This window comes from Merops nubicus, unplaced genomic scaffold (assembly GCF_000691845.1).
Source record: "Merops nubicus isolate BGI_N331 unplaced genomic scaffold, ASM69184v1 scaffold3499, whole genome shotgun sequence".
NCBI classification, from domain to species: domain Eukaryota; kingdom Metazoa; phylum Chordata; class Aves; order Coraciiformes; family Meropidae; genus Merops; species Merops nubicus.
The window spans coordinates 16,030-42,599 of NW_008630020.1; the positions used below are offsets into that span (position 1 = coordinate 16,030).

The 26,570-nt window shown below is 37.4% G+C and overlaps 1 protein-coding gene across 1 annotated transcript in view; it reads left to right on the forward strand.

Annotated features, from left to right (window-relative positions):
- The window catches only part of SOX6 (SRY (sex determining region Y)-box 6), a gene marked incomplete at its 5' end in the record, with an annotated part of 92,924 nt that overhangs the window by 7,245 nt on the left and 59,109 nt on the right, over positions 1-26,570 (forward strand). The window contains 2 exons of the mRNA XM_008947113.1: positions 1,237-1,316; positions 24,801-24,950. Of these exons, the coding sequence (XP_008945361.1) occupies positions 1,237-1,316; positions 24,801-24,950 (230 nt within the window). The remainder of the gene's footprint in view (positions 1-1,236; positions 1,317-24,800; positions 24,951-26,570) is intronic.

The window sequence follows — 26,570 nt, forward strand, 5'->3', positions numbered from 1 at the left end:
TTGTTATTTATTTGAGAGGGATGACCAAAAAAAAAAAAATCTAACTCTTGGAATGTCCTGATTGTATTATTTTGAATTTCTGTTTCTGTATTTTCCCTCATTGCTATATTCTGCTTTCAGTGTGGAAAAGTTCATGTAAAAGAGACTGGTTATTGTAAATCTCAAAAATGTACAGAGAAGCAGCCTCTTAAAATGTATCCTATGGATAACATGTAATGTTGACTTCAGACAAGTAGGTTGAGCCAAAGTGATATTCCACTAAATCATAGTTACTGTGCAATTTATCCATCACTTCAATAATTTTTACACTACAGATTACACTGCTAAATTATTTCAGCCTGCCTTCATTCTTTACATTGACTAGGAGTCCCAGTGGCACTGTGCGATGCATTGTTGCAGTGACTTAGGGGTGGTAACACCATAGATGCTGTAAGATCCAAGGTCACGATGCCTATTTCAGATCAGTAGGTACTCTTATTTTCTGGAGCATTTATTCTCTCAGAGCAGAGGGCACACATTTTGTTTCCAGTGAACAGAACACAGAAATTTTAGTGCCTGAATCTTCACTGAGCAACTATCTAATCTACCAAGTTCCAAAAGGTTCCAGATCTAATAGAAAGTTGACATTATATTTTAGTCTGTTTTAAAAAGTATTTTAATTTCGTTTTTTTCTATGTCTACCTTAAAGGAGTTGGCCTAAGACAGAAAATCTCGAAGCAAAACAAGAAATAACCTCAACCTGTGTTGAGCCAACTAGGGAGCTTTCTCAGGAAAAAAACTACTCAATACTGAAAAGAAATCACTCTGCATTAAATAGGGCTGAAATTTCTTGGGTTATGAAAAATTTCTCCTGTTTTAATAAACATGTGGCATCAACAATTGTTTTTTCCTCTGGGAACTGCTGAGGTTTCCGGGGGTATCTTGTCGTGTGCCTGTGCCCTAGGGCCCATTTTGTGCCCAAGCTTACACGCTTGAGTTGGACATTTGCTTTTGAAAACGAAAATCACGAGTATCATCACATTTATGTTTTGCCAGTTTGCCTACCAGCTATCTGCTAACAAAAAAAAGTTCCAAGAGAGCACGGCAAGTCTGTGCCCAGCGAAGCCTTTTGTTTTTGCAGATGTTTAGGCTTAGAGGAGTGCTGTGGAGCACAGGCAATCCTCGGCCCGTGTTTGCACTTGTCTGCTGCTGTTCTCTGCTCATTGTCTGAACCTGCACGCATTGTTCTCCCGACAGGTGATAACTACCCTGTGCAGTTCATTCCATCAACAATGGCAGCTGCTGCTGCTTCTGGACTCAGCCCTTTACAGCTCCAGGTATGTGCCAGAACAAAAAATATGTGGGATCAAAGCCAACATTTTAGGGGAAAACTGCTAACCAGCTGTATGCTAAATAATAGTCTGAATGTTAAATAATTTTTGAGCACAGCCCAGGAGGATTAACACCTTATGTACTTATGGTACTGCAAATACAGCAACGTGCAGCCAGCCTTGGTACTGTGAGTGAAAGACATTGTTCCGTGTGTTTTATATTAGCTGAGTTAATGGTATTTTTTTATTTCTATGACTAGTTGATGGGAGATAAGTTCAAAAAGTCTTTTGGTACTTTATTTTCATTTAGCCTTTCCCCTTTAACTACTTTAATTGGAGCAGTGAGTGTATCAAAATGAATGTCTGTTATTGGGTTCTTTTAATTTTTCAGACAGTATGTTGCTGACAATACAATAAATTCCAAAGCTGCTGTATTTAGGTAATCTCAGCCTTTCTGTGCATTAAGCTGGTCAGCTGCCAAGCATGGTCAGGAGCCTTGGTTTGGTCATTTATTTATTTTTGGTGTATATAGAATGAAATGTGTAAGAAAGATTTATGTGCCATAGTATTAGCTAGCTTTTTGTGGCAAGAAGTTTTTAATTTCACACGAAAAGACAGAACAATGTCATAAATAATGAAGAAACAGTCAAAAGCTTTCTGAGTTAAAATGTGTGGAAAGGAAGTGACTGGAGATGAGAGGAAAGGCCATTAAAGATGCATGTAACTATTTGCAAGTAAACCTTTGAAAATCCTGTTGGAGTTAGGGTAGAGCTGGGTTCAGATACAAAGCAGGAATAAATTGTGCCTAGAGTAGGAAAGTACTGCCGTGTTAATACCCAGGTTTCTGCTTTGCTTACCCTCCTGCAATTGTATAATTTTCCAGAAGGACCAAAGCAAACTAAAAATCCTCTCGTCTCTGCCCAGTGGTGGTATTCTTACTAACTTAACACAGGGTAAGGGAGAAGGGGGCAGGAACTCACTGATCACTGATGGTCCAAAACTGCCGAAAAAGATCCCTTGAGCTTATATATGACCTAACATACTATCAAAACTTGAGAAGAGAATACTCTGACAGTGGAAGGAAAGTTCTATGAAAAATACTTTTGGGTTGTGATAGCATTATGTTAAGACTGTACCTTGAAAAGGCTTTAAACCAAAGGGAATTTTTTCAGAAGAAAAAAATAGAAGTTATCCCTTGAAAATCTGTATTTGAGTACTTGGTGAAGCAAAGGTCTTGTTATCTTTAGTTGAGAAAATACTTCAGAAATCAGCTTTGTGAATAAAAAGACTATTTTTCTACCTGTGACATGCAACACAACGGTGAGCCTACACAAGGCTGTCAGGCGGGAAAGGATAAAAACTGTTCAACTACAAAAGAAGCAGGACCTCAACCACAGGCATTCCAGATTCTTTTCTTTTTCAAGATCTGTTTGTAGCTTGACCCGCAGATGTATTTGCACATCAGCCCTGATCAGAACCTACAGCAATAATGCAATTTCACTAATTTGCAGAAATAACAGACCGAGCTGTTAAACATGACAAGCACAATTAGAGAGAAAACAACCAACAAAGCAAGCGGTGCTAATAAAATCAGAAATATTGGAGTGCTTGAGGGGCCTGAACATACTTTCAAATATATTGGTTGTAAAAGAGGGTGTTTTTTGTGTGTGCCCCACTTCTATTTTTCTGCCTTTCACCTTTATAGGTTTTCAAAACCTTTAACGTTTCATGATCATAAGAGCTTAAGTAATGGAGTACTTAGCCTTCAGTTGATACCTGCTCATCTGATTGTCAAATTGGTTGAACTAAATTTTATTTACTCCTATTATTAATAATCTCTTTGTGTAAATTCCCTCAGTGTTCCCTAAAGGAACACTTATTTGGGTGTGTTTGTTGGAGGGAGTTTGTTCTTCTACCTGATGCGTCATGAAGACTGTTAGGGGTGTAGCATTTCAACTCATTTTTCCATCTTTGCTTCCCTTCCCCCTCCTTTCTGTTTTGCTTCCTTTCTTCCATGCACCCCACCCACTTATTTATTTACATTAATGCTGTGACCATGGTATCTGAGTATTTCCCAAGTGCTTAAAAATACTGATCACAAAACTAATCTCTGTTCCTTTCAGCCAGTGGGAGAAATAGCTAATTCATTTGCAGGTTTGGTTTTGTTTCTACATGTGAGCCTGTGTGTAATATCTGTGTTTGGAGAACTTGGGGCGAGAAAGCTGTTTCAATTAAAAAAGCTTTGCAGTAGCTCTGACATTTCAACTTTACCAGGGCATTATTATTACTTCCAAAATGATTTTCCGTAATCCATATCCAGCTGCAGTGGAAATTCTGTCAGCTTCAAGTTGATAATCTCTCCTTTTTTTTGACTTACGTTTTTTGAGGGACTATCATGCTTCAGGTAGCAGATAGTGGCAATTTTGTGTTCTCATCTTTCTGTGTATTAGGACAACTTTCAAAGCGCTGAGTCGAATAGCAACAGAAGACAATTTACTCCCAGGTACATCATGTAATGATAGCAATTATCCCACAGAAGATGTTTCTTCAGTGGGCAATTTGTAATTAATGATTTACCCATCTTATTCAATTTAGCACATAGGTATCAAAATGTATTTTCTCTGAACTGTACATCTGAGTTCACCCATGGATTATACATCTCCATGGGTTAAAAATCTTTATTGAAATCATATCTAGGAATTTCACAAATAACTGGTTTCACTCCCATGGGCCTTGCATTACAAATATTAACAAAGTTCTTCATCAACAGATCTCTTTGACCCATCTATGCTCAAAATTTTGCGTCACATTCATCACCTAGTGGTAAAATATCATTGATATTCAGTTGTAGCTTTCAGAGTCCTGAATAAAGTTGTAATTACCACTTGTTTATGCCAGTCCGTGTTCCTGAACTGGTGCCTTGCTCTGCTTTGAGTTGACATCAGATAGCTTCTTTTTATCTGTATACTGATGTTATGAAGGTGGCATTGATGATGTGGTGGGCAAAAAGACTTAAAACTCTGTGTTCTACACTTCCAGCTGACAGTTCAGCCCCATCTTATCAGTCTTCTCAACAACTTGGCCAAGATTTAGACAACATGTATAATAGGACCAAGCCTTGTTAGGACTCTTGGCATGAGGGAGGGGCTTATTAATAAGGGAACAGTTCTCTAGGTATGGTCTAAGAAGAAGGACCAAGCTATTTCTGTTCAACCCTCCAGCTTCAAACAACTGTGAGTGAATCTCGGCAAATCAACCTTCTGCTAAATAGTTTACAGATATATTACCAAATACACCTGTAGCAGGTATGCACAGTGGTGTGTGAACCAGTTCTGATGCATGTGTGTAACAAAAGCGTGTTGCTTTGATTAATCAGTGTGAGCAGTAAAACCTACCGATATTTTCCCCTTTGCTCCTCTTTTTTACACCTGCTTTCTCTGGAGTTTTTCCCTTTCCTCTTTTCCTGATTTTTTTTTTCCCTAGTTGTCAAATAATTGGATTGATATTAACTGATTCTAGATATGTGTGCCCAGTAATCTTGCTAAATGAGTGAAGCTGATCATGAAGTGGGTTTTCCCAGTTCTTGTGATGCTGGTAGCAATAACCTAGTAGCTGGGAAGTCTCAGTGGTGGCAGACGTGGCACCTGTATGTCCTGACTTTCAAACAATGAATGTTACTATGTGCTCTTTATTGTTTTAAAAAAAAAAACCCAACTGAGTTCATTCTTAGATATTTCTACAAATCAGTCTTTGTGGTAAATAAGGAAATGTCGCAACTCTCTCAACCACGACTGATAAACTGTTGATAGAAATGGAAGCACTACAATGATGCTAGCTGGAGTTATTCCTAAACAAAGTGAGCTCTAGGAAAAGAAGCAAAACAAAAAAGCTTTCGTTCATAACTCTTTCACCAAACTATTTGTGTAATTTGTTCCTCAAAATTTATCACTTATAACACTAATGAACCTTGGCAAGTCTTAACTATAGTTGCAGCTGTGTTCTTGAAGCCTGAAGTTTTTATAATCCATTAATTTTTTTTTTTTTTAACTAAACACATATTTGTCTATTTCTCTCATTCCCTCCCATCTCATCCTGCTCCTCCATACTCTCTTCTAATTGCAGACAAAGTAAATGACCTTTTTTGATACTGCTGGGTGCAGATCCAGTGTGCTGCTGAGCATAGCCTGCCTCGGGGGCACAATATTAGTAGAGGGAAGGCCAAAGAATGCTATTTTTAGTTGAACAGTTCAGCAGATGGAGGCATGAATACTCATATATCTGAAGGTTGAGGGGTTTGAACCATTAATTTTGATAATGTATTTAACCCTGGGAACAATCAGAAACTGTAACTCTAAGGTTACAATGCTTTTGACCTTTAGAGAACAGAGGGCACTCAGTACAGTAAACAATATATTACATTTCTACTTATTCCAATTCTCTCACACATATAAATTTCAGGACATAGTTGACATTTGCTTTCCTCAGCTATTTTAGTGCAGGTCCTTAAAGTAAGTCAAGAAGAATGTGCAGGAAAGAGGCCAATGTAATGCGACAGTCATGTAAATATGGTCTTTAAATAGCTAAGATGTTAAATGTGGCCTTTTATGAAGAAATATTGTTCTCAGGAACTAGGATCTTGGTGACTTATTATTTCAATGAAAAAGTTGTTTTACTGGACTGCTGGTCTTATGGAGTTTCCTCTATATGTTGTAGCCTTAAAGCAATTTTTTAGTGAGGCTAATATGATCTGATAGTGATAGCTCACACTGGAGGTGATTTGGTCCCACTCTGGTACCACATCATACAAAGTGATGTACCTGCCTTATCTCTTATTAAATGATGCATGCTCCTCTTCAACAAATATAGCAGTTAAATATCACGCAGCTTAAGTATTTCTAATTAAAATATCTCCATGTGTCAGCATATTGGTAATGTATTATTTTAATCCATTTATTTTGTTTATGAAACAGTGACATATGTTTAGATTGTGAAATATATGAGCCTTAAAAACCACTTTATTGAAGAAAATTAATTTCTACAATGCTGTCTCAGTAATGTGTTCACTCACCCAGTCAGTCACTGGCAGGGCTGCCAGTCTTAATGTTGGTTAGACACAGTTTAACAGTTTTATCTGACATAACACTCTCGGATGTAGGCAATAATAATTTTTTTCAAATGCAAAAACCACGGGGTTTTCCTTTTTTATTTTTTTTCCCCCCCTTAACACAACGAAGAATGGGATTGGGTAAATGTGAAAGAGATTTGGTGAGACCAATCAAAATTAAAAGCAGCTAGTTACCTTTTCAAAGTTAGACACTGTAATTTGTTTGTCAGCGGGTAGATGTTTGGGTCAGCACTGTGAGTGAGTGACTGTCAGCGGGAATTCCTACAAGACAAGTAATTTCCCTCAATGTATTACTGACAGATAGCTCACTTCTTCGAATCACTAGAGAAAACAAACTTAATATTGTTACAGGCAGAGTTTCTGTCTTCATTAGCCTTATAGAATGATTTTATCTAGCATTCAAAGACTACTGAGCTCTAGGTGGGCATATTTTAACAGAATGTTCCTTATTATGATACAGTGAATAGTGGCCTAAATTAAGGGAATGGTCTGTGCAAATTTCAGTATATGGAAGTAGCAAATTAAATATTTTGGTCCTTTTCTTATGTAGAAATTTAGGTTGTAGCAGAGGAAGGAGAGAGGTTGAAAGAAGATTTTATTAGGGCTCTGAGAGACCAAGCAAGCCCTTTAATGAAAATAAAATTAAAAATATGCCAACCTTGCAATACTTTGGAAAATTTAATTAAAATCAATGAAATAGTTACACTTGTGCCTGTCCCTACTTGAGTGTTTATGTCTCTGTATGTAATATCTGTGTTATCAAGTTGAATTATATCAGTGGCAATATCAATGAAAATTATGTCATTGAGTCAGAGTTTTAGCATATGACCTCCTTTCTTTGCAGAATTTCTTAATGCTCCATCTTCTGCTCCTTCTCATCTTCAGCCTTGAATTATCTAGCAAAGTGATTTTCATCAGGAAAAGACAGCTCATCAAAATTGAGACTTTTTTTTGCAGTAAAATATAAATTCTGATGAAATTTTGGCCAGGATTTTCCCACCTCCCCCAGTAATGACGTCCCTGATGAAAACAGGAGGGAGTTTCTCTGTTGTCTTCAAGTTATTAAAACTGGACAGACAAACAAACAAACAATGTTAGCTGAAGTAACCAGTCTGGTACAGCACCAGTGCAGCTGCAAGACCCTAGTCTTATCTGTTTTAATGTGCTGCATCACCAATGACTGCCCTAAACAGTGTGTCTTTGTTACACTCATTCTTGCTTAATGGAACAGCATCACGTTATTGCAGAAAAAATTCATAGGCCTGTTTAAGAAAGAGACTGTTTTTATAGTCTGTAGTGGTTCTAGTACTTGCCGTGGATGTGGCAAGCCTGAGTCCAGTCCTGGGCTTGTTTCCCCCTGTTGCAGGAAGCACACTAGCCACGGGACTGTCCCCCAGCCTGGCACAGCTCTGCTCCCCCCGGGGAAGTGCTCCTGTCCTGGCCCTGCTCTCCTCTCCCGGGATGGATGACTTTTCCCTCTGGCAGCTAGGGATCCTCAGGCTCCTGGCATGACTCCCATCTTCTGCACCTCTAGATTTTACCGAGCAGGACAGCTGCCTTCCAGGCCCATATGCTCTGTTCCAGGGAGAATATACCATTGAGATCATAAATGACACAGACATAAACTCACTTATCAGGAAACTTGTGTGTTTAAAAGGATGTTATCCTTACAGCCTGGATTGCAGGAGGTTTCCTGTGTCTCTTCAGTCTGTAGCAAAGCAGAAGCTCAAGCCCAAGTGACTGGAGGAGGCTGAGCCCCCAGCATCAACAAGATGTTCTTGCTGCCTTAACCACTGGCTGCCCCTCACTGAAAGCCCAAGCTCTATTTTAAAATACAAAGCTCCCTCCCTGGGGTATGTATTCACTCAGAAGCCAGTAAGAAGCAAATAAGTTACTGCTGCATTTACTGACAAAGCACCAGAGGCACCAGTACTGCAGAGTGCTGTCAGGGGATGAGCAGGTTTTTTCAAGCTCTTTTAAAACTGTGGCATCCCTTTGGGGAACAGGCTGGCTGTGAGGCATACTCTGAGCTGGCAGTTGGATTCCTTCAAGCTTTCTAGAAATGTATATGGTGTATGTCTTACAGGAATTAGGTGCAAGTGAATATGTTTCTGGAATTTTATTATACTACTGTTAACCATAGAACAGGATGCTTAAATTGGGTAAAAATTACAAACACAAAGGACTTTTTTTTCCTGTGAATGTGTTAAAATATTTGGCTGTTTAGGAACTTAGCAGCAATGAGAGTAAAGACAAAAATGCCTTTTAAGTCAGGTCTATACACAAAGGAAAATAATACACTTCTGTATCGTCATTCCTTCCTAATTGCTACAGAAAAAGAGAACTTAGCTCATCTTTCATCTGAATTAAAAGTTTTAAGAATAAGGATGGTTAGATGAGAGCTTCTAGGTGTAGACACACACATATGCATGCACTGTTAAAGGAAGTAGAAGAATTCTCTTAAAGATGTGTGGACTGGAAAGTTATCATCACCTGCCTTATTTTGGTGGGTCTTTGATTATAACAGTGTCCCTTCCCACTGACCCATTTCAGGAAGGAGAAGAAATTCATATAAGATGAGACAGAACTCATTGAATCAGTGTGTGGATATCACTATCACTGAGTAGAGTCTTTTTAGATGCTGAAATAGGAGTGGTATTGCCTCCAACACCCTGCTTGTCTAAGATGTATTTGGTCTGTGATATTTTTAGAATCCATATGATTGAGAAACTAGAAAAGTGTCCTAACTCATAGAAAGTATTGGAATCATCTTGGCTACTCTTAAGATTCAGCATGAAGGCTGCATATGGCTGGAGGGACAACAGAAGGCTTGCATATCAGTCCTGAAAAAAGAGACTGAAGGGAGGGGCATCTTAAGGAACACAGGATGAAATATACATCATGCTCAAGAGTCAGTACTAAGGGTTTATTCCAGACTTAAAGGAATCATTCACAAAATCTAGTGAAGTCAACACAATAAAGCACATGTCTTGGTGTTGTGCATGAATTACAGCAAATAGTGAAGTGTGAAAACAAATGAAGTATTTCAGGTGCAGAGATATGGAGAGTGTGTTATCATGTCCACTGGTATTTTTGGAAATGAAGTGAAAAAATAAAAGAAAGAAGGTCCTTTCAAAGAAGTTGCATTTCTCCCGTACACTAGAAACAAAACAAGTCACCAGATTTAACTAAGCTACAGCTTTATTAAATACCATATCTGTAAACCATCCATAGTAATTCATCCAGTACAGGCCATGTCTTCTGCATCTAGGGGAGGGCTAAGATCAGGCCTCACAACCATTTTAATCTGGCTTAAGCACTGTTGCTGAGATATCATGACACCCTCTGCAGTTCAGAAAGCATGGCTATCTTACACCAAATTCACATTTCTTTGTGTAAAATACATCAGCTTACAATAAATTTGTAATAGTAAGCTTCCAGTTACCTGGGTTTGAGGTACAAATGTGATTTTTTTTTTTTAGATGCATTTTTTATGAGACCATTTGAATATGTTTTGCATAATTTTGTGTGCACTTCCTTTAAGGAAATTATTTAATTTTCCTTGAAGGTGCATGAAAGTTCTAAATATACAGCAAAAGATCAGTGTGAGGTATCTGCTAAGCAACCTGTAAAGCGCAATTATTTCTAATGCTTTAAAATATCTGTAAACTGGGCTTGTTTTCTGCTTCACAAAGAAAACATTTCACTGTTTTCTGCATTTAAATATACATTTTAAATATGTTGACTTATCAGGTAACACAGCAGGCTGAAAAGGGACAAACTACTTTTAATGGTATGTTAATTGGATGGGATGCTAGAGATGCACCTGAGTGAGTTTTTTTTTTCCCAGATGTGCCCCAGCTGACTGATAAAGCTTCTCCTGATCAGTAGAGCCAGTATATATTTATTATATCCCTGACTTTCGACCATTTTTGCTACTGGAAATAACAGAATGGCTGGGAGCTACCATGGGAACTGTCTCTCTTATAAAAGTAGGAAAACATAATAGTTTCAAAACCCAAGCAGCACTTTCAAAAATTCATCTCTGAAATGTGGAGCTGCATCAGCATCTTCTCACAAGGTGGGGATACAGATGGGGGAACTGAGAGGGGTACTTTAAATGGATTTCCTTCCTTTTACCTGACTTGCACCCATTTATTACTGGGATGGCATCTCATTATTCTGTCATGGGAGCCTGTAGAAATTTAATTGCACTGCTTTTGCCTCTCTGTATGATGAGCAGTGGTAGGTGAGCATTCAGTTTTCTTGTTCTGTGTCTGTACAGCTCCACACAGGGAAACACTGCAATCGTTATGTTTGACAATTTCTCCATCTGGGTGGTCAGATAGTTAATGAACCCACCAATCTGTGCCAGATCTTAAGAAATATTTCCAAGTAAGGTTTATTGCCAGCTATTTTTTTCCATGCCCCAGTTTCCTTTTTTTATGTGTCTTTTTTTCTCTCTGCTGCCATGTTGACAAACCTAGAAGATCTACACAATTGCACAATAATCTTGTGTCCTCAGCTGATTTCATCCTCTGCAGAATTAGGATAATATTTGGGGTTTTAGACCCCTTCAGCTAAGATTGTCTACATTACCAGCAATTGTACCAGTGACATGGACATGTGCCTACTAGGAAACTCACTCACCAACTCATTTCACACAGCTCAACAAGCAGTTACTCATAATTGCTTGTAATCCTGCTGACATGAGCCTGAATGAAACTTCTGACTTCTCTCACAAAGCCCATCTATGTGTTAACATTAAAAAAAAAAATAAATATGAAATTCTGAAACGCAGAATTTGATAAGCTTTGATAGCTATCATCTGTTTGGCAAACTTACTGTCATTAATTACTTTTCAATTATATAATTTTATTTCACTTGTCACAGAGGTTCTCTTTAAGCAGCTCCTTCTTTTTACACTAGCTTTAGCCCAGAACACATTTCTACACATAAAGTGTGTGAAGCTGTCTGAATTTGTGAGGTAAATGTTCTTCATATAAATGTCTCACATTTATTGTTAAAGATACCTTATATTAGCAATAAGGAATAATAAAAAATACCATTTTTGGAAGATCTTCTTGAAGAATACTTGAAAACATATTAAATGCTTTCTAAGAATCATTCGATTTACATTGTCACCAGAGAAGGTAATATGATAGCATAACATGAATGAAAAACCTGTGTCCCAACACAACCATCTGGTTGCATTTTCTTATTTTCCTGATGGATCCGCTTGTGTTTTTATTTGAAATAAGTGCTGCTTATTTGCTTGCCTTGGATACAGCAGAAGGTGTTTAAAATACTAGAGCCTTTGTTTGCATCTTTGGAGACATGCTTCTTTGTCCTTGCTTGCCATCCTAGCTGAGCTTGTTACTCTGTTAACTTTAGTGCTAGCCACAATTTGGATGAGGTAGAATCTGTGCGATAAAAATGCCAAAAGCAAATTCTAACAGAAGCAAACACAGGAAAATGACATAAAGATTTATCTCCAGCATTTCACATTTTTGTCAAATAAAATCCACTGGAAACTCACTTTCTCAAGCAAATGCATTTATCCTTTGCTGTGATTGGCTTTCTACCAAAGGTACTTAAGCTTAAATGAACTTATATTTTATTTCTCTGTTTTCTTCTATATCAAATACATAATAGTTTTAAGCAGAATGTGTCACAGTTATTTTGTAAAATCATAAAAAAAGTTGAGGATTTTTTGCCAATTTCAAAGCTGTGTAGTACAGCACAGAATTTAGGGGAATCACAAAGATCAGTCTATTCTGTTCTTTCCTCTGAATAAGTAACAGGAGAATTGTTATCAAAAAGTTGCACATCAGTAGTCTGGCAAATTTTTCTACTTAAAGAGTTCATTCATGTTTTTTGCTGTCTTCCTGCAGAGGAAATGGCTATAGACATTTGATGAAGTTTTTACATATTGTTACATTCCTATTTTTCTTGATATTTGCAATATTTTATTAAAATAGCAGATTCTATTATTAAAATAGCAGATTCTATTATTAAAATAGCAGATTCTATTATTGCTCACCTTTTATCTTTAATAGGAGTAGCTTATGGTTGTACTGAGATACATGTAGTTCAGGCACTGTAGGAATGCAGTAGCAGTGCACCCTTTTCATGAGCAGCACAAAGAAATTGGGGTCTTGCTCAGGTTCACAGGGGGTGTATTTAAATGAAAGGTCTGAGGGATACTTCCTAGTTTCTTGGTGCAGGTGATCACCCTAAGTGGAGGTGCAACACAGAAGTATTTAATCCCTCCTGCCTTCTGTGCTCTTGTTCCTGGCATGCAGAGGTGAGCCATGTCCCCAGGCTGGCCAAAGGAAAGAGTAAGCCAGCAGATTGTGTGATGAGAGTGCTCCTGCTCTGCCACTGCAGAGGAAGACATCTGGTTAAACTGCCTCTCATTAGGTCCTCCTCCTGAGCAAAATACAGAGAAAAAGATGTGGTCTAGTTCAGGCTTTGATCTCACCTGCATAAACAACTCAAAGAATTTGCACGGTAGCATGCAACTATTCTGTTGTTGTTAGCAAAAATGCAGGAGACTAGATACACGGGGTGGAAGAGATGAGAACAGTTAGCATTCCTTTACTGCCTGTCAGAACTTAATCCAGATCAGCTACAATGCTTGTTGCTTTTGTTATGCCTCAAGATAAAAAGTCAACGTTTACAGATTCCTATCTTAGACAAAAGATGCTTATTGTTTTAGAAGTCTTGAGTTACTGTCTATAGGAAATTAAAAATATATAACAGATGCCTAAGTTCACTTTATTTGTAAGTATTTTGTGTAAAGAGCAGTTGTTAGATCTGCACCAACAATTGGTTTTACACACTTCCATGCTTTTTCTTCTTTTGTCCTTTTCTTAAAGAATTAAATGAAGGTAAAATTAGCAAGATGAGAAGCTAAGGTGTTATGGCCTCTTCCTCCATTAGGAGAAACAAATGCTAAGGATATATTGCGTAGAAGATGTGTTGGGTTGGTTTTTTAGCTATCACATTGTCCTTCCTGCTGTTTGTCTAGATTTTTAGTTCAGTGCTCCATTTGAGACAGCAAAGGCTCAAGCTCCATTTTTGGGGTTCCAAATATTTCCTGTGAATTTTTGTGTCTGCAGAGAGTTTTGTTTTAGTGATAACTACACTGAGTTATACAAGTGCAGTCTTTCACTCCCAGCCTCGTTCTGCTCCCCACTTTGTGCAGCAGCCTCAGTGTATTCAGCAGGTTGTACGCCAGCAGATGAAACAGATGTTGAGGCCATACTGGAATGGAGCGGCGTGCTGCATCAGGACCTGGATATTCCTCTTGACATCTGGATGCTGCTGGGCTGGGAAGCCTGCCTTAGGCCAGGAGGCTGTAGGAGCCTTGTGGCAGTGAACATAGGGTCCTTGCTGCTCTTTAAGCGATTAGTGCACTGAAGCAGCAATAATGCTGAATTATCGCTTGGTTGCATTCTTCTAAGGAATCTTGGGACAAAGGGATAGTCAAGGAGGAGTATTTACAGTAAAGTCATGTTCAGAAAGACAAGACTAATTGCCATATATTAAAAAGCTTTCTTTCAACAAATTTAATAGTAAAATTGTCACAAACACTTTAGGAAACTTTTTGCAAAGCAGTAAACAAATAGTTTACAGAAAACCCTCCCTTTCTCATATAAAATCATTAAGATGAAAAAGGACAATTTCAGCTACTTTCCAATTTCATGGTCTGGTCAAATTGTATGGAACAGACAACAGAATGTGACTGAAGACCTGAAATTGAAGGTATACTAATGTTCGTGCCTACTAGAGACAAAAATGTGAACTTCTAATAGCTGCAGGGAAGAATATTAGGTATGGAAGCTGTCTGACATATGCATTGATTCTTTATAGTTTCACTTTATCAAGTTGAAAATTGTGCTGTATGTGCTGCTACAGCCTAAATTGTCTACTGCAGCACTTTCCTTTATGATGTGTGTTATTTAAACACAACAGACATGCTATATTGCATGGAAATAGGTGTTTAATGTTTTGTGATTACTAGCTGTTGGATAAAATACCATTTAGCATGGATCCCCCCTGCTCTCCCCCTAAAAATTTTCATTGTTAAGACCAATGTATTTAAAAGAGGGCCCTCCCAAACAGCAAAAAGCTTTTCAGAGATCATGAAGTAATATTTTGAAGACGACCAGTTTGTTGCTCTCATTTAACCTCCACTATTCTAAAGGGGTTATATTTAATTAACACTGGCTAAAGCCCTGACCTGAGAGGCAACCAAAAGTGATTGAACTGCATTTTCAGATCCAGGCTGTAATCTGTTGGGAGAGGAATAATAATAATAAAAAAAAAATTAGAAAGCCCCATTTACTGAAATTCTTTCTAACTAAGCTGTATTTCAATGGGCCATTTAATGCTCAGATGGACAAAGGTATTACTTCAGTCATTGAATTGTATCAAATCCTTTCTCAGAGGCCCAGTTTAAAAACTCTACAGGAAAAGTGGCTTAGCATCATATTCTCAGCAGACCAACACTCAGTCTGTTTGGAAAGTGGAAAAAAAAAAAAAGAAGAGTGAAATGAGGTGAGACACAACGGCCAAGTCAGTGAGGATTTTGTGTCTCCCTCCAGTCAGTGGCTTCACAAGGGAATTGCTCTTCAGAAAGCAAGAGCTCCATATTTGTTACAGAAAGCGTTCAATTATTTTTATCTTTTTATTTTTTTTTTTTTTTTTTGAGCTATTGCTCTGTTCCCCCTGCTCAGCTTTCAGCATGCCCTTTATTCTTCTCTGACATGGCAGAAATATAGTTTTCACTCTGGGGGACATAGGACCAGTACCTGTGCTTTACAGAATTAGGTTTTTGACTTAGTCACATTAGAAGAAATAGGAAGTCTCATTTATGTATCACAGATTCTGACACTTGTGAGCTGAGTAGTTATTTCAATAGAGCAAACGTTACATCTCTGGTGATGCAAGATCCCTAATGTTCTGTCTGAACTTTTAGGATGCATTTTGGAATTAATATCTTTTGGAGAGAGTAAACTTTTATTTCACTATTTTGATGTTGTCTCATTAAAAATTCCCAGCAGCCTCGTAGGGTGATGGGGTAACATTATATCTCGGAAACTTGTCCTGGTGCTGTAAAACTAATAAACCTGTCACTAAGGGTACTCACTAAGGGTAAACAAATACAATATCACAGAGGCAACTGCCAGGTGCCAAATTATATACATTGTCTTAGTTGCTTGCAGTGATTGATAATTTATGAGCTCCAAGCATTCTTTCTTGGCTTTGCCCACAGCTTTACAGTAAGCAGGTTGTGAACAGGAAGTTGCTGAGAGATTGTATTTAATTGTCATAATTCAATAAAATCAACACCATTTGATTTGTAAGGGGCACAATCTCAGGAACAATGCCTAAATGGGATTTGTCTGTATTTAGGCAGCAAAGCAGAGTGAGCTGTTTTCATGGCCATTTCTACTTCATTACGTCAAAGCAGGATGAGATCAAAAGAATGAGAAATCCAATTCACAAACAAAAGAGAAATTATCTTAAGAGCACTTTAATGCACATGTGCCTGAAGGCAAGTTAGTTCTTTATTGCACTGGTGCATATATTTTAGTTCTTTAGTGTTTCTCCAAATTTATACAACTGTTACTGAGAGAGACTTTGGCATTAGATGTCTGTGCTGTCAGGCCCTGATGATAAACAGGTGGGGATAGGGAAAAGGGGGTGCCTAAGTTTCTAAGCATGGATCTAGCTGCAGGTACCCTCTCATTTCACTTTTTTAACTTTTGTTTGTTTGTTTTTCCAAAACACCAGCATGAGCCTAGGTACCAGAATGTATTGTCTGTAATCCCTTTATTTAAGAATAGGCAATGTTAATTGCATTTAAAGAAAAATTAGTCAAATGGTACTTTCATCTTCAGTTTACATTTCCCATGATATCAAAAAATTAAGTAGATATCTTGTAGCTGGCAATACTTATTCAGGCTCTCCCAGTACAAGCCCATAATACAAGGAATAAAACCAAACTTCAAATAATAGTGCAGGAATAACAGTGTGCAAGAATGTCAAGGACAAAAGGATCTATCATTTCTTCAGAACACATGCCAATGTGAACATCTAGTCCATTCATATTTTGAGCAGCATCTATTATATATGCTGTGGGACTTACCTCTGTCCAGTAATGAAAATTTGCTTCTCCAAAAGATGAGGCAAGAAATGAAAATCTATGAAGGCTAGATAAGGGTTTGCTAATTATTTTCCTCAGCAGAAGCCTGGGTCTTTGTCACTCACTTATTTAACAGATCCTCTTAACATCTGTCCAGCAGACTGTGGACTTTATTAGCAGACAAGAGACCCACCAGATTTAGAGCCTGCTGGGTGCGTCTTCATCTTCACAGCTGTGGATTAACTCAGACTTTCCAGAAGAGGACAACCATATGGGATAATTGGTGTCATTGGGTAGCTAAAAAAAATATGAAGAAACAAGTATCGTCCAAACACAATTCACTGTTTTTATAGCCACAATTACTAGTCTGTTTAAGAAAAAAGAAAGGCAGCATTACACTAAAAAAAGAAAATCTATTCATATCTGTGTGGGAACCTAATCAGGCTCTTGTTTCCAATGACGATGGCTCCACAGTCACACCAGGTCTGCGACAAGAATGCTCCTTTTGTGTGCCGATAATGTGGAAGCGATAAAATTTCCTATAAGAGACATATGTGTTTACATCATGAGATGTGTTATTTGACAAAACGCTTTGTTCTCTGCATATTTTCCACACAGAGTTTCATGCTGGGTTGTTTTGCTGGAAAGCTTTGATTAGCTAGAATTAGTTGCTGAAGTAAAATAGACACTTTTGTTTTATGAGTCCTCTTGCTGAGCTGTAAATTATAGTAAAACATATAAGGAGTGACAGAAAGAAGTGCTGATTTGAACCTCTGACCCATGATCGGCATAAAAACATAAGATAACTCTTTCAAAGGACTACTGAGAGCCATAAATATTCCATGGTCCACTTAGAGTTGGGCCCTTTTAACAAAATAAAGCTGTTATTTTGCATAAGGGTATCTTGACTGCAGTACTACAACAATACAAGCTGCAGAGTAAAATGGATAGAGATTCTTTTATTTTTGGTTTAAGTTGGCCATTATCCACAGCAGGGCAGGAGAAGCAATGGAAGTAATTTTTCTTTTTCTGAACCAGTACAATGAAGTTGTGATTAAAAGAGGAGGTAGAACCAGCAGACACTTAGTGGTAAAACCAGGTATCTGTTACTTTGCAGCTTGAGAGAGAAGCAAAACAGGCATGTGTATCTCCTGAGGAGACAGGAATTGGGTGGAATTTAGAGCCATGTAAAATTTTCCCTTGCTTATATATAAAATAGCAACTCTCAGATACTGAAATTACTGGTGTAAAGAGTTAAAAAAAACTGAAGTAAATTAATATAACTGGTAAAATAATTCTTTTAGCTGAGAAATATTTTTTTTTGCCCTGTAGATGCACACCTGAACATACAGGGAAAACCTAAGTCTTCTAGCTCTATCTGTGTCTACAAAATGTATTATTTGTATTTTTGCAAATACATTTACTTTGTTTGCATATATTTGGCCTTAATAAATCTGAGAGCACATTAGCTGGCAAGCGTATAAATAATCACTGCAACAATCTTTGTTATTATGACATTAGTTATGATAATTCATTAGCTGCCTGTTCGTGTTACAACTCAACAGCATTTTGCAAAGGTGGTTGGTAGGTTATTATAAGAAGCAGAGTCTATTCACTCTGTAAGAATGAGCAGACTCTGTGGTAGGATGATGTATGGGTGTTTAAAATCAGAATGTTATATCCAGTGTGGGTAGGTCAGGCATGTACAAACAGGATAGGAAGGAATGATGCTGTTAAAAGGAAACCATGTGCATTTATTAGGACATTTGGGTTCTGTAGAGAAAGATAGGTTTTTTCAGTGTGTTGCTATTTATTATTAATTAAACACTTTTCCCCTAATTGTTACTCAACTTCATGTAGCTCTACTTGATTGACATAATTTCAGACATATCCATGTAAAGCCAAATAAGTATCAGTTACTTAGCATAAAGTTGATTTGCTGTTGCACGCTTCTTGGTTCTTAAAGAGTAAGCTACCATTATCTGTGTGGTGGCTACTCAAGAAAATGAGAGGACAGTCTGGCCCTCCTTGTAGCAGATCTGTAAAACTCACCTTATTTTGATTTGTTAACATTGTTCTTAGAACAAACTGAGAAAATGCTACGAAGGCATCCACATTTCATCAGAATAAATGTGTAAAATACACTGTTTTAAGAGGTAGCACCTGCACAAATATATTTTAAAACAGAAGAAAGCACACATTTTTTTAGCATAAAATAGTCTACCTGTTAATTTAGGGATCTTTTCATCAGCAAAAGCTTTGATTTTTTTTCCAAGATTTAGATTTTAAAATTGAAATAAGGTTCCCATTTGTGTGTACATTACATTGCCTTTAACAATTTTAACATGCACCTTTCCTTCTCTTTCTCCTCCTCCTTCTCCTTCTCCTTTTGTTTGGAGAACACTGCTAGGACACAGATGCTGAGCTGTGGAAGGTGTTTTTCTGGTGATGGCATCTGGCTTCTTGGCAGACTCTACAGGCAGTATCTGCCTTCGAGTTGCCCCTAGGTTTGCCACATGGTTAGGATGCTGATGAGTTACTTAGGCTGTACTGTGTTTCTGGATGTTGTTTTCTGTTAACCTGCCTCTCACTCTAAGGACCTGCATAAAAATTATCTTAAAACAAAAAGAAAACCATGTGCTTAAAAAAAAAACCCAAACAACATATGTGTAAGCAAATAACCCCATTTCTTACCTTGGTGCTATAGCAGAGGTCTCAACTGCAGTGTTAGTCACTGAATTTATTTGGTGCAAAAGATGTCAGTACAAAAAATGACATTTATATACAAAAATAGGAAAAAAGAAATACAATTAACATTACTTTAGAAACAATTCTTGCATTTAGACTAAGATATGTGTGTGAATTTTTTGAGTAAGATGCTTCTGCTCTGCCTTTTGAAAAGTTTACCTTGACTGCACCGCCAAAGGCTGTACCAGTGACACTGGGCTCAGGCCAGCATTTACTTCCACAGCTATTATCTAGGACACCCAAAACATGGGTTTGAGCACTAATCATTCTCCATCCAAATGTCTAAACACAACAAAAACTTTTTCAGAGACTCTGCTTCCTTTAATTTGTTTGACATAAAGCATATTTTAAGCACCTTTACACCAATAATAAGGAATAAGTAGTCCCATTGAAGGTGGAATTTTTAATTTGCGTAACTTCTTCACTCAGCAACGTTTGCTGGAAATAGTAAAGATGTTACTGGTTCTGGTTAACTTGTCAAAACCCTATGTAATCAGGAAGTTTTAAGCATTATTGTTGCATACTTGGAAGGAAAATTCTGGAATTAGAGTTGGGAAGGAAAATTCTGGAATTACAGCTTTGCAACACTATGTACTAAATATACTATGGAAAAAAAAAATAATTGCATTACCTCTTGTAGTGCAGGATTTCAACAGCACTTGCAGTCACTCCGTAGAGTTTTTCATCTTTAGAAACCAAATTACTCATTGTCTAAATAGCTGAACTTTCATCTCTAAAAATAAGATATTTCAGCTTTGCACAATTCATTTAAAATGCTGACAAATAAGGATTCTCACTTGATTCTCAATAGTTTTATTGTTTGGTTTCATTTACTGTAGCAGATATATTTGAAGATGTAGCATAGGATATGCATTTTTAGTAATGGAAAACTTAAAAAATGATCAGGTTCCATAAAATTTACCATTGGTTTTTGAAGAAAAAAAAAATAGCACCTTTTGGAGAAATAATGTACAAATACAGGAAAAAGAGAATGTATTTTCATTTTGATCCTAAATCTTTTAGTAAACTGAAATAGAAGGGTAAATGCTTCTAGAACAGATCCCTTCTTCTTGAATTGAGATGCCTTCTACTAAGTTTCTTTTGGTGTATCTTCCAAGTACAGCCATTGCAATTCACTGTGCTAGGCCAGCTCTCATCACCTGCACTTTACCTGCTTTGCTGACTGTTTCATAGAATATTTTCAACTCCTTGCTCTCTTATCTCCATGTTTCACATGTGGCTTTGCTATAGTTTCTTTACAATTCTCCTTCTTGCAAAGGAAGCAGCTGAATTATATCCCCACTGCTGTGGCCAAATTCCTCCTCACCAAAGCGGTCAGCTGAAATATCTACCCCTTGCCTTTTTGTTCTCAGACAAACAAGTGCAATTGCTCTCCCCATTTCCTCCCTGGGCTCGTGTGTCTAAAGGAACCACCTCTCTTCTAATGCAGCAATTGATTGCTTTCTCTTTATTGACATATCTTCTCTAAACAAGCTTTTTCCATAAGGGCAGTGGCTGATAAGCCACTGGTAAGAAGGTTATGTTTATCACAATTCCGTGTTAGGTGGTAAAACAACCTGTCACAAAGTTAGCAAGTTGTTGTCACTGCACATCTCCCTTAGCTGTGCTGATTTAAGGCCCATTCTATTTTCCTCACCATGTCTTAATTCTGTAACATTCAATTCTCAAAAATCTTCACCTTTATTCATTCATTTAGACACAGGTGCTAGGTAAGCATTACCATTCCTGCAACGTCTGGTGCAGAAAGCTTTGCTCTGTGCTCATTTGCTGTGCTCACTGTCATTTGACAGATCATGTGTGTAGAAATCACAGGCCTACAAGAAATAATAAAAATGAGATAATCAAAGAGCTTTGATTATTGAAAGCTAGTTTAAATAAACGGTTGAAAAACTATTGAAATAATGTAGAAACCTAGGGCCTTTGTCTTCTGGCAAGGCATGAATGAACATTGACAGCAAAGGCAATTATCCTTCTGTATCATGAAAATGTCTCACAAAGGCATTGTGAAATTTAGATGGTATTAAGGTTTTTAGCATTTGGATCAGTCAAGGTGCTCTGTTATTAGTTCACAGGTTTTTGACAAATTTTAGATTGTGGATGATACTTTTTATAAGAAGAGTGAAACAGAAATAATTCATCAAATGCCATAGGTAATTTCTGAAGCAGGCTTAGTATGAATTTTGCTGTTTCCAGGTAAAAATATCAGTATGTACTTGTGCTGATCTGTGCACAGGCTGGGTGCAGAGCTTTCCTACTCATCTGTGATGGTTTTTTAGGTAGATGAACATCATTCAGACTCATAGTGACTCTCAGTTTTGCTAAATGCCTCTCAGATTTTTAATTGATTACAGCTGGAATAGTGTTGCAGTAACAAGTGCTAAAGTCCATAAGCCTGTAGGATCATAGGTGCCTAAATATGAGAATTCACTTGCTGTTGCCTAAAGCAAGACTTGTGGCGTTTCAAAATCTCACTCCTCAGTGTCACATCATGACATTAGAACAAACCTAGTTCTGAAAACTATAAAACTACAAAAGTGAGTACAAACTACTATAAAGGAGCACTCAATAACTCAAAATCAGCACTACCATTTAGATGCTGGGAACTGGATCATAAGAAACAATTTAGCAACCTTTTAAAAAAAAAAAAAAAAAGAACCAGGCTATAAGTTTTTAAGGCTTCTTAAAACAATCATGGATACTTGATGGTTTTGAGTATCTAATTTGTAATCAAGAGCCTTCTGAGTCAGTGGTTGGCACAAGGGTTATGAAATGCTCTTCTCTTTATGTGCTAGACGCACATTGAAACAGATTGATATGAAAAGATATGTTTCAGTGTTTGAGGTAAGTTAATTTTTTTTAGTCACTACTAGTAGTTGGTAGTTTAGAATTTCAGTTGAAAAATTCTACCGAAATTTTGCTTTTGACCATTTAAAGCTAACTATCAACATTCATTTAACGTTTGGGTTTTTTTCCTCTCCTTAATCTTGCAAACAAAAGCTTCACAAGCTGACCATGTCAATGTGAGGTCCTAAATTGCCATTTTGAGCCACAACAGTGGTATTTTCAAAAATAGCCACTGTTTCTCCCAGCAATGGTGGTATGCACATGTTTTTCCAGACTGGCTAGCTCCCCACAGAAACTGGTGTTTTTTAGAGGTTATACAGCCTCCCAGCCCACACAGCAGTGTTGCTAGTGCTAGTGTGAATTCTTGCAAGATTTGCACTCATTTGTGGAACAGCTTTGTTTTAAAGTCTAAGCAAACCAGAAAGCTAATTACTGTTACTTATTTTTACATTTGCTTTTATGTTGTAAAATAAATTTATTGAAATGCCAGGATAAAGTCAACACTATGACCTTGGAGTAACACAGTAATGAATTATACGCACACACACACATACATATAAACAAAATTTCTTTTATTCTCTGTCTCCCTTTAGAAACATTTCTTTCTCATGCCACTTGCAGTACAACCAACATCCCAACCTATGAGCTTTTCCATCTTATTTTCTCCCCTGTCGTGTTGAGGAATGTGCAGAGAGCAGCTGGCTGGGCCTGAGTCAACCCGCCACACTATGCTTCGTGCCAGAGTTGACTATCAGCTGTGATCCTTGGAAAAAGACTGGATATGGTAGAAAGAAAAACTCATACCCCACCTTTTTTGCCCTGATGGTTTGCCTAGCAAGTGAGAAGGAAATTCTTTCAAACTTTAGTTGATACACTTGGACTTCTTTTTGCATAGAACTCCTTTCCCACTCTTGCAAGTGCAATGCACACTACCTCAAGTACTGAAGTTTTAGTCTGCTTTTAGCAAACATCTAAGTCATCTCCCCCAGAGAGGTGAAATAGATGTTAAATAGTTTCCTAATATTTCAGAAAGAAAAAAAGAAAAAGGAAATGTATTTTAGCAGACAAAGTACGGAATAATGATAAAGCCAGTATCATAACTGAGAATGTGCAGGCTTTCAGAAGTTTATGAAATGTACTTCTTGCTCTCATGTAAGTAAAGCATCCTATCAAGCAAGCATAGGTTGACCTGAAAAATCAGCTAAAGAGTTAAGAATCTGGTAGCAGGGGGAAACAAAACAAACCCCACTTACTATTGTATACAGTGTTTCATTTTCATTCTCCAGGACATCAGCAAAAGCTGGGAATTTTTTCTATTTCAAATTTTTCTAGTTTTCTGTTGCAGGAAAAAACAGTACCTTAGCCAAAATATTTAAACATCATTGATTTCAAAATGCGAATCTGTTATCCTTTTGTAGCCTTTCTGTGGTATTGAAAAGAGGTGACAAAAAACAAACAAACAAGAGAGAGTTTTCATTTGTCACTCAGAGTTCTGACTTGGACCCTCCTTCACACGTTTGTCTAGCCACTGAGTCACTGAGCTTATACTATTGTGTAACTTTCATTTCTGTGGAGGCTTGTTATATTAGAAAAATTGTTCCAAAGAAAGCAACAATTATGACATAAGCACATCTGGCTTTTGCAAATTATTCTTTATTAAGCTTTCATTTAATTACATGTGCTGAAAGGTCTGCTTTTGATTACTGTAATTTTTTTTATTTGTCCATCTGAATGATAGTAATGTTGGAAATTACATACAAACCACCTGGCTTTTTTCTTACTAATAAGGGAAAGTTTATATAGATTTATGTGTAGAATAGGGATTAGGATCTTCCCTGTTTATGGTGGAAGAATTATTGCTGGTACTAATTCAAGGTGAGAGTTTAAATTTGGTCACTGGAAGGAAATTAAACCTATTTGGTTTTGTTCAATAAACACTTTAGATTGGTAGAAATGGTTTATTTTCAAATACAAGTTTTTATTATGTTTCAGTTAAACTTTTTGAAAAGTTCTTTGAGGGTGCTTTTGTATTTTCATTGCCTTCTATAGGAATTTTTAAGGCCAACTATGCTTATTAGCACTTATAGAAGTTACTCACTGTACTCTAAGACAGAGAAGATGAAACATTGCCTTTTGGTAACAAATGATTCCTTTCTCAGGTACCAGCAGAGGTTCTGGAGTTCTTGGGTAATTTCTGGGTAAGAACAGAAAGACCTGAAGCATTGTTGATTCTGACAGGGGTTTATACTTCCTTTTCATAAACAGCCTTATATCTTTTCAATTTTGTTTTTAATATTCAGATTTAGTGTAACAGTATAACCTTCTGCTCATTACCATTACTGTCATTATCAAGAAGGGAAAAAAAATCAACTAGAAGTCAAATTAAGAAAAGGGATATTGATGTGTAGGAGTTTTACATACTTTTTTATTTATTTTTTTTTTTAACAACAAGAGAGGAAAAGCCACAAAGAAGCAAGTGCTGAAAAAAAAAAATTCCTTCAAGAGATGAAGCAGCAGAGCAATAACAATTATGTACATTTACAGCTTCTTTTTTCAGGAATTTGCAGAATATATTGTATATCCTCTTGTCTTCCAGCAACTGTATGCAGCTCAGCTGGCAAGCATGCAAGTTTCTCCTGGAGCCAAAATGCCATCTACTCCACAGCCACCAAATACGACTGGGGCACTCTCACCCACTGGGATGAAAAATGAGAAGAGAGGGACCAGCCCGGTAACTCAAGTTAAGGTATTTCTCAGTAAAGAAAAAAGTCAATGTCTGAGAAAGGCACTGAAATTAAACGGTCTGTTTCATTGCTTTACACTTGGAAGTTGAAGCACATGAAAGTTATTCAATATTCAAATGAAATGTTCAGTTTTAGTGCTGTATTATCAGTCTAGAGAAGGAAAGAGAAAGCATTCACTTCTTGCTTCCAAAAATACCAGGCGTCCCTCTTCCTACCACAGGCAGCACAACTGATTCATCAGCAACATGTGATACTTTCAAGATTCCAGTTTGCAATCTAGTAATGTGCATAAATAGTGTCCGTTTCATGATTTTTTTCATGTTGAACTTTTGAGTATTTTAAAATATGGTTCTGCCTTATATTGTTTGGGCAAAAGAAAGACTGTAGATCTTCTCATTATTTTACAAATCTCTAGCTGCACTTATTCTACGATTTTGGCAAAAGCCTCACATAAGAATAAGATGTAAGTCAGGACTCTGGGGAAAACATTGTGTCGCTGCAGATTGATCTGACTTTTGGTGATTTCCCAGAGCTGCTGACAGCCGGGCTGCTCCGGGCTGGTTTTGTGCCACCGCTGAGTGCTTGTGCCTGCTCATTCTCACTTGCCTGGAAGCAGGCAGCTACAACATGGCATTTGCCAGCAGCTCGAAGTGAACATCGTGCACCCCTCGAAATCTGTGGTGCAGCCTAGTACCTTTGGGTGGAACGGCCTTTGATTGCTCTCTTCTCTCCTGTGGTTGTTCTGAAATTTGTGAGACCAAACACGCTCAGAAACAATTTACTTCAAACTGTAAAAAACCACCAGCGTTCAGAGGTTTCACCAGTTTGAATGATAGTGCTATAAACGCTGAACTATTAAAATAGATCTAAAAGAGGCATAGAGTGACTTCATGGAGAGAGAGTGCAGTTTTTTGCTGGCTGCTAACACCTTACAGGCACACAGTCCTTAGCCTCAAATCAGCCTGGGAAGGTTTTACTCACTTGAGGTGAGTTTGGGATTTGGTTTGCCTTTTTTTTTTTTTTTTTTGACATGAGGGTGAAATATCATTGGGTTTTGCATTATCATCAATCATCATGGTAAAGTGTGGGTGAGTAGATATTTCTGCCGGGGCTGATAAATTTCCATGACACTTTTTTGCTGGGCTGAGAGTACTAATAAATAAAAACTATTCCATTATGGCCAGATCTAACATTTATTTAGAAAAGCATTCACTTTACTTAACTGTAGATGTGTATTAGTCTAATATTTTACCTCTGGAAATCCAGTGCCAGGCTTGAGAGTAGTCAGTGAAATTTACCACATATGTGGAGTTTGTTCTGGTCAGTACAGAAGCCACCAGAAGCAAAGCCCAACTGTTTCAGCAGAGCTCCTTTAGTATAGTGATACCTAACACCAGTGGTTTATGGTATTGAGAATATACTACTGACTACTTTAATGTGAAAAAGTAATTTCATAAACGAGTGAGCCAAATGGATCTACACCAAACCTTTACTATATGAGTAAAATTTTCCCTGGTTAAATTCAAGCTCATATCTTCTTGAACCAAGGCCAATACCATTCCAGCTTTGTGGCCAGCTGAGTCCTATTACAGAATTGACCACATGCAAATTCTTGGGGGTTT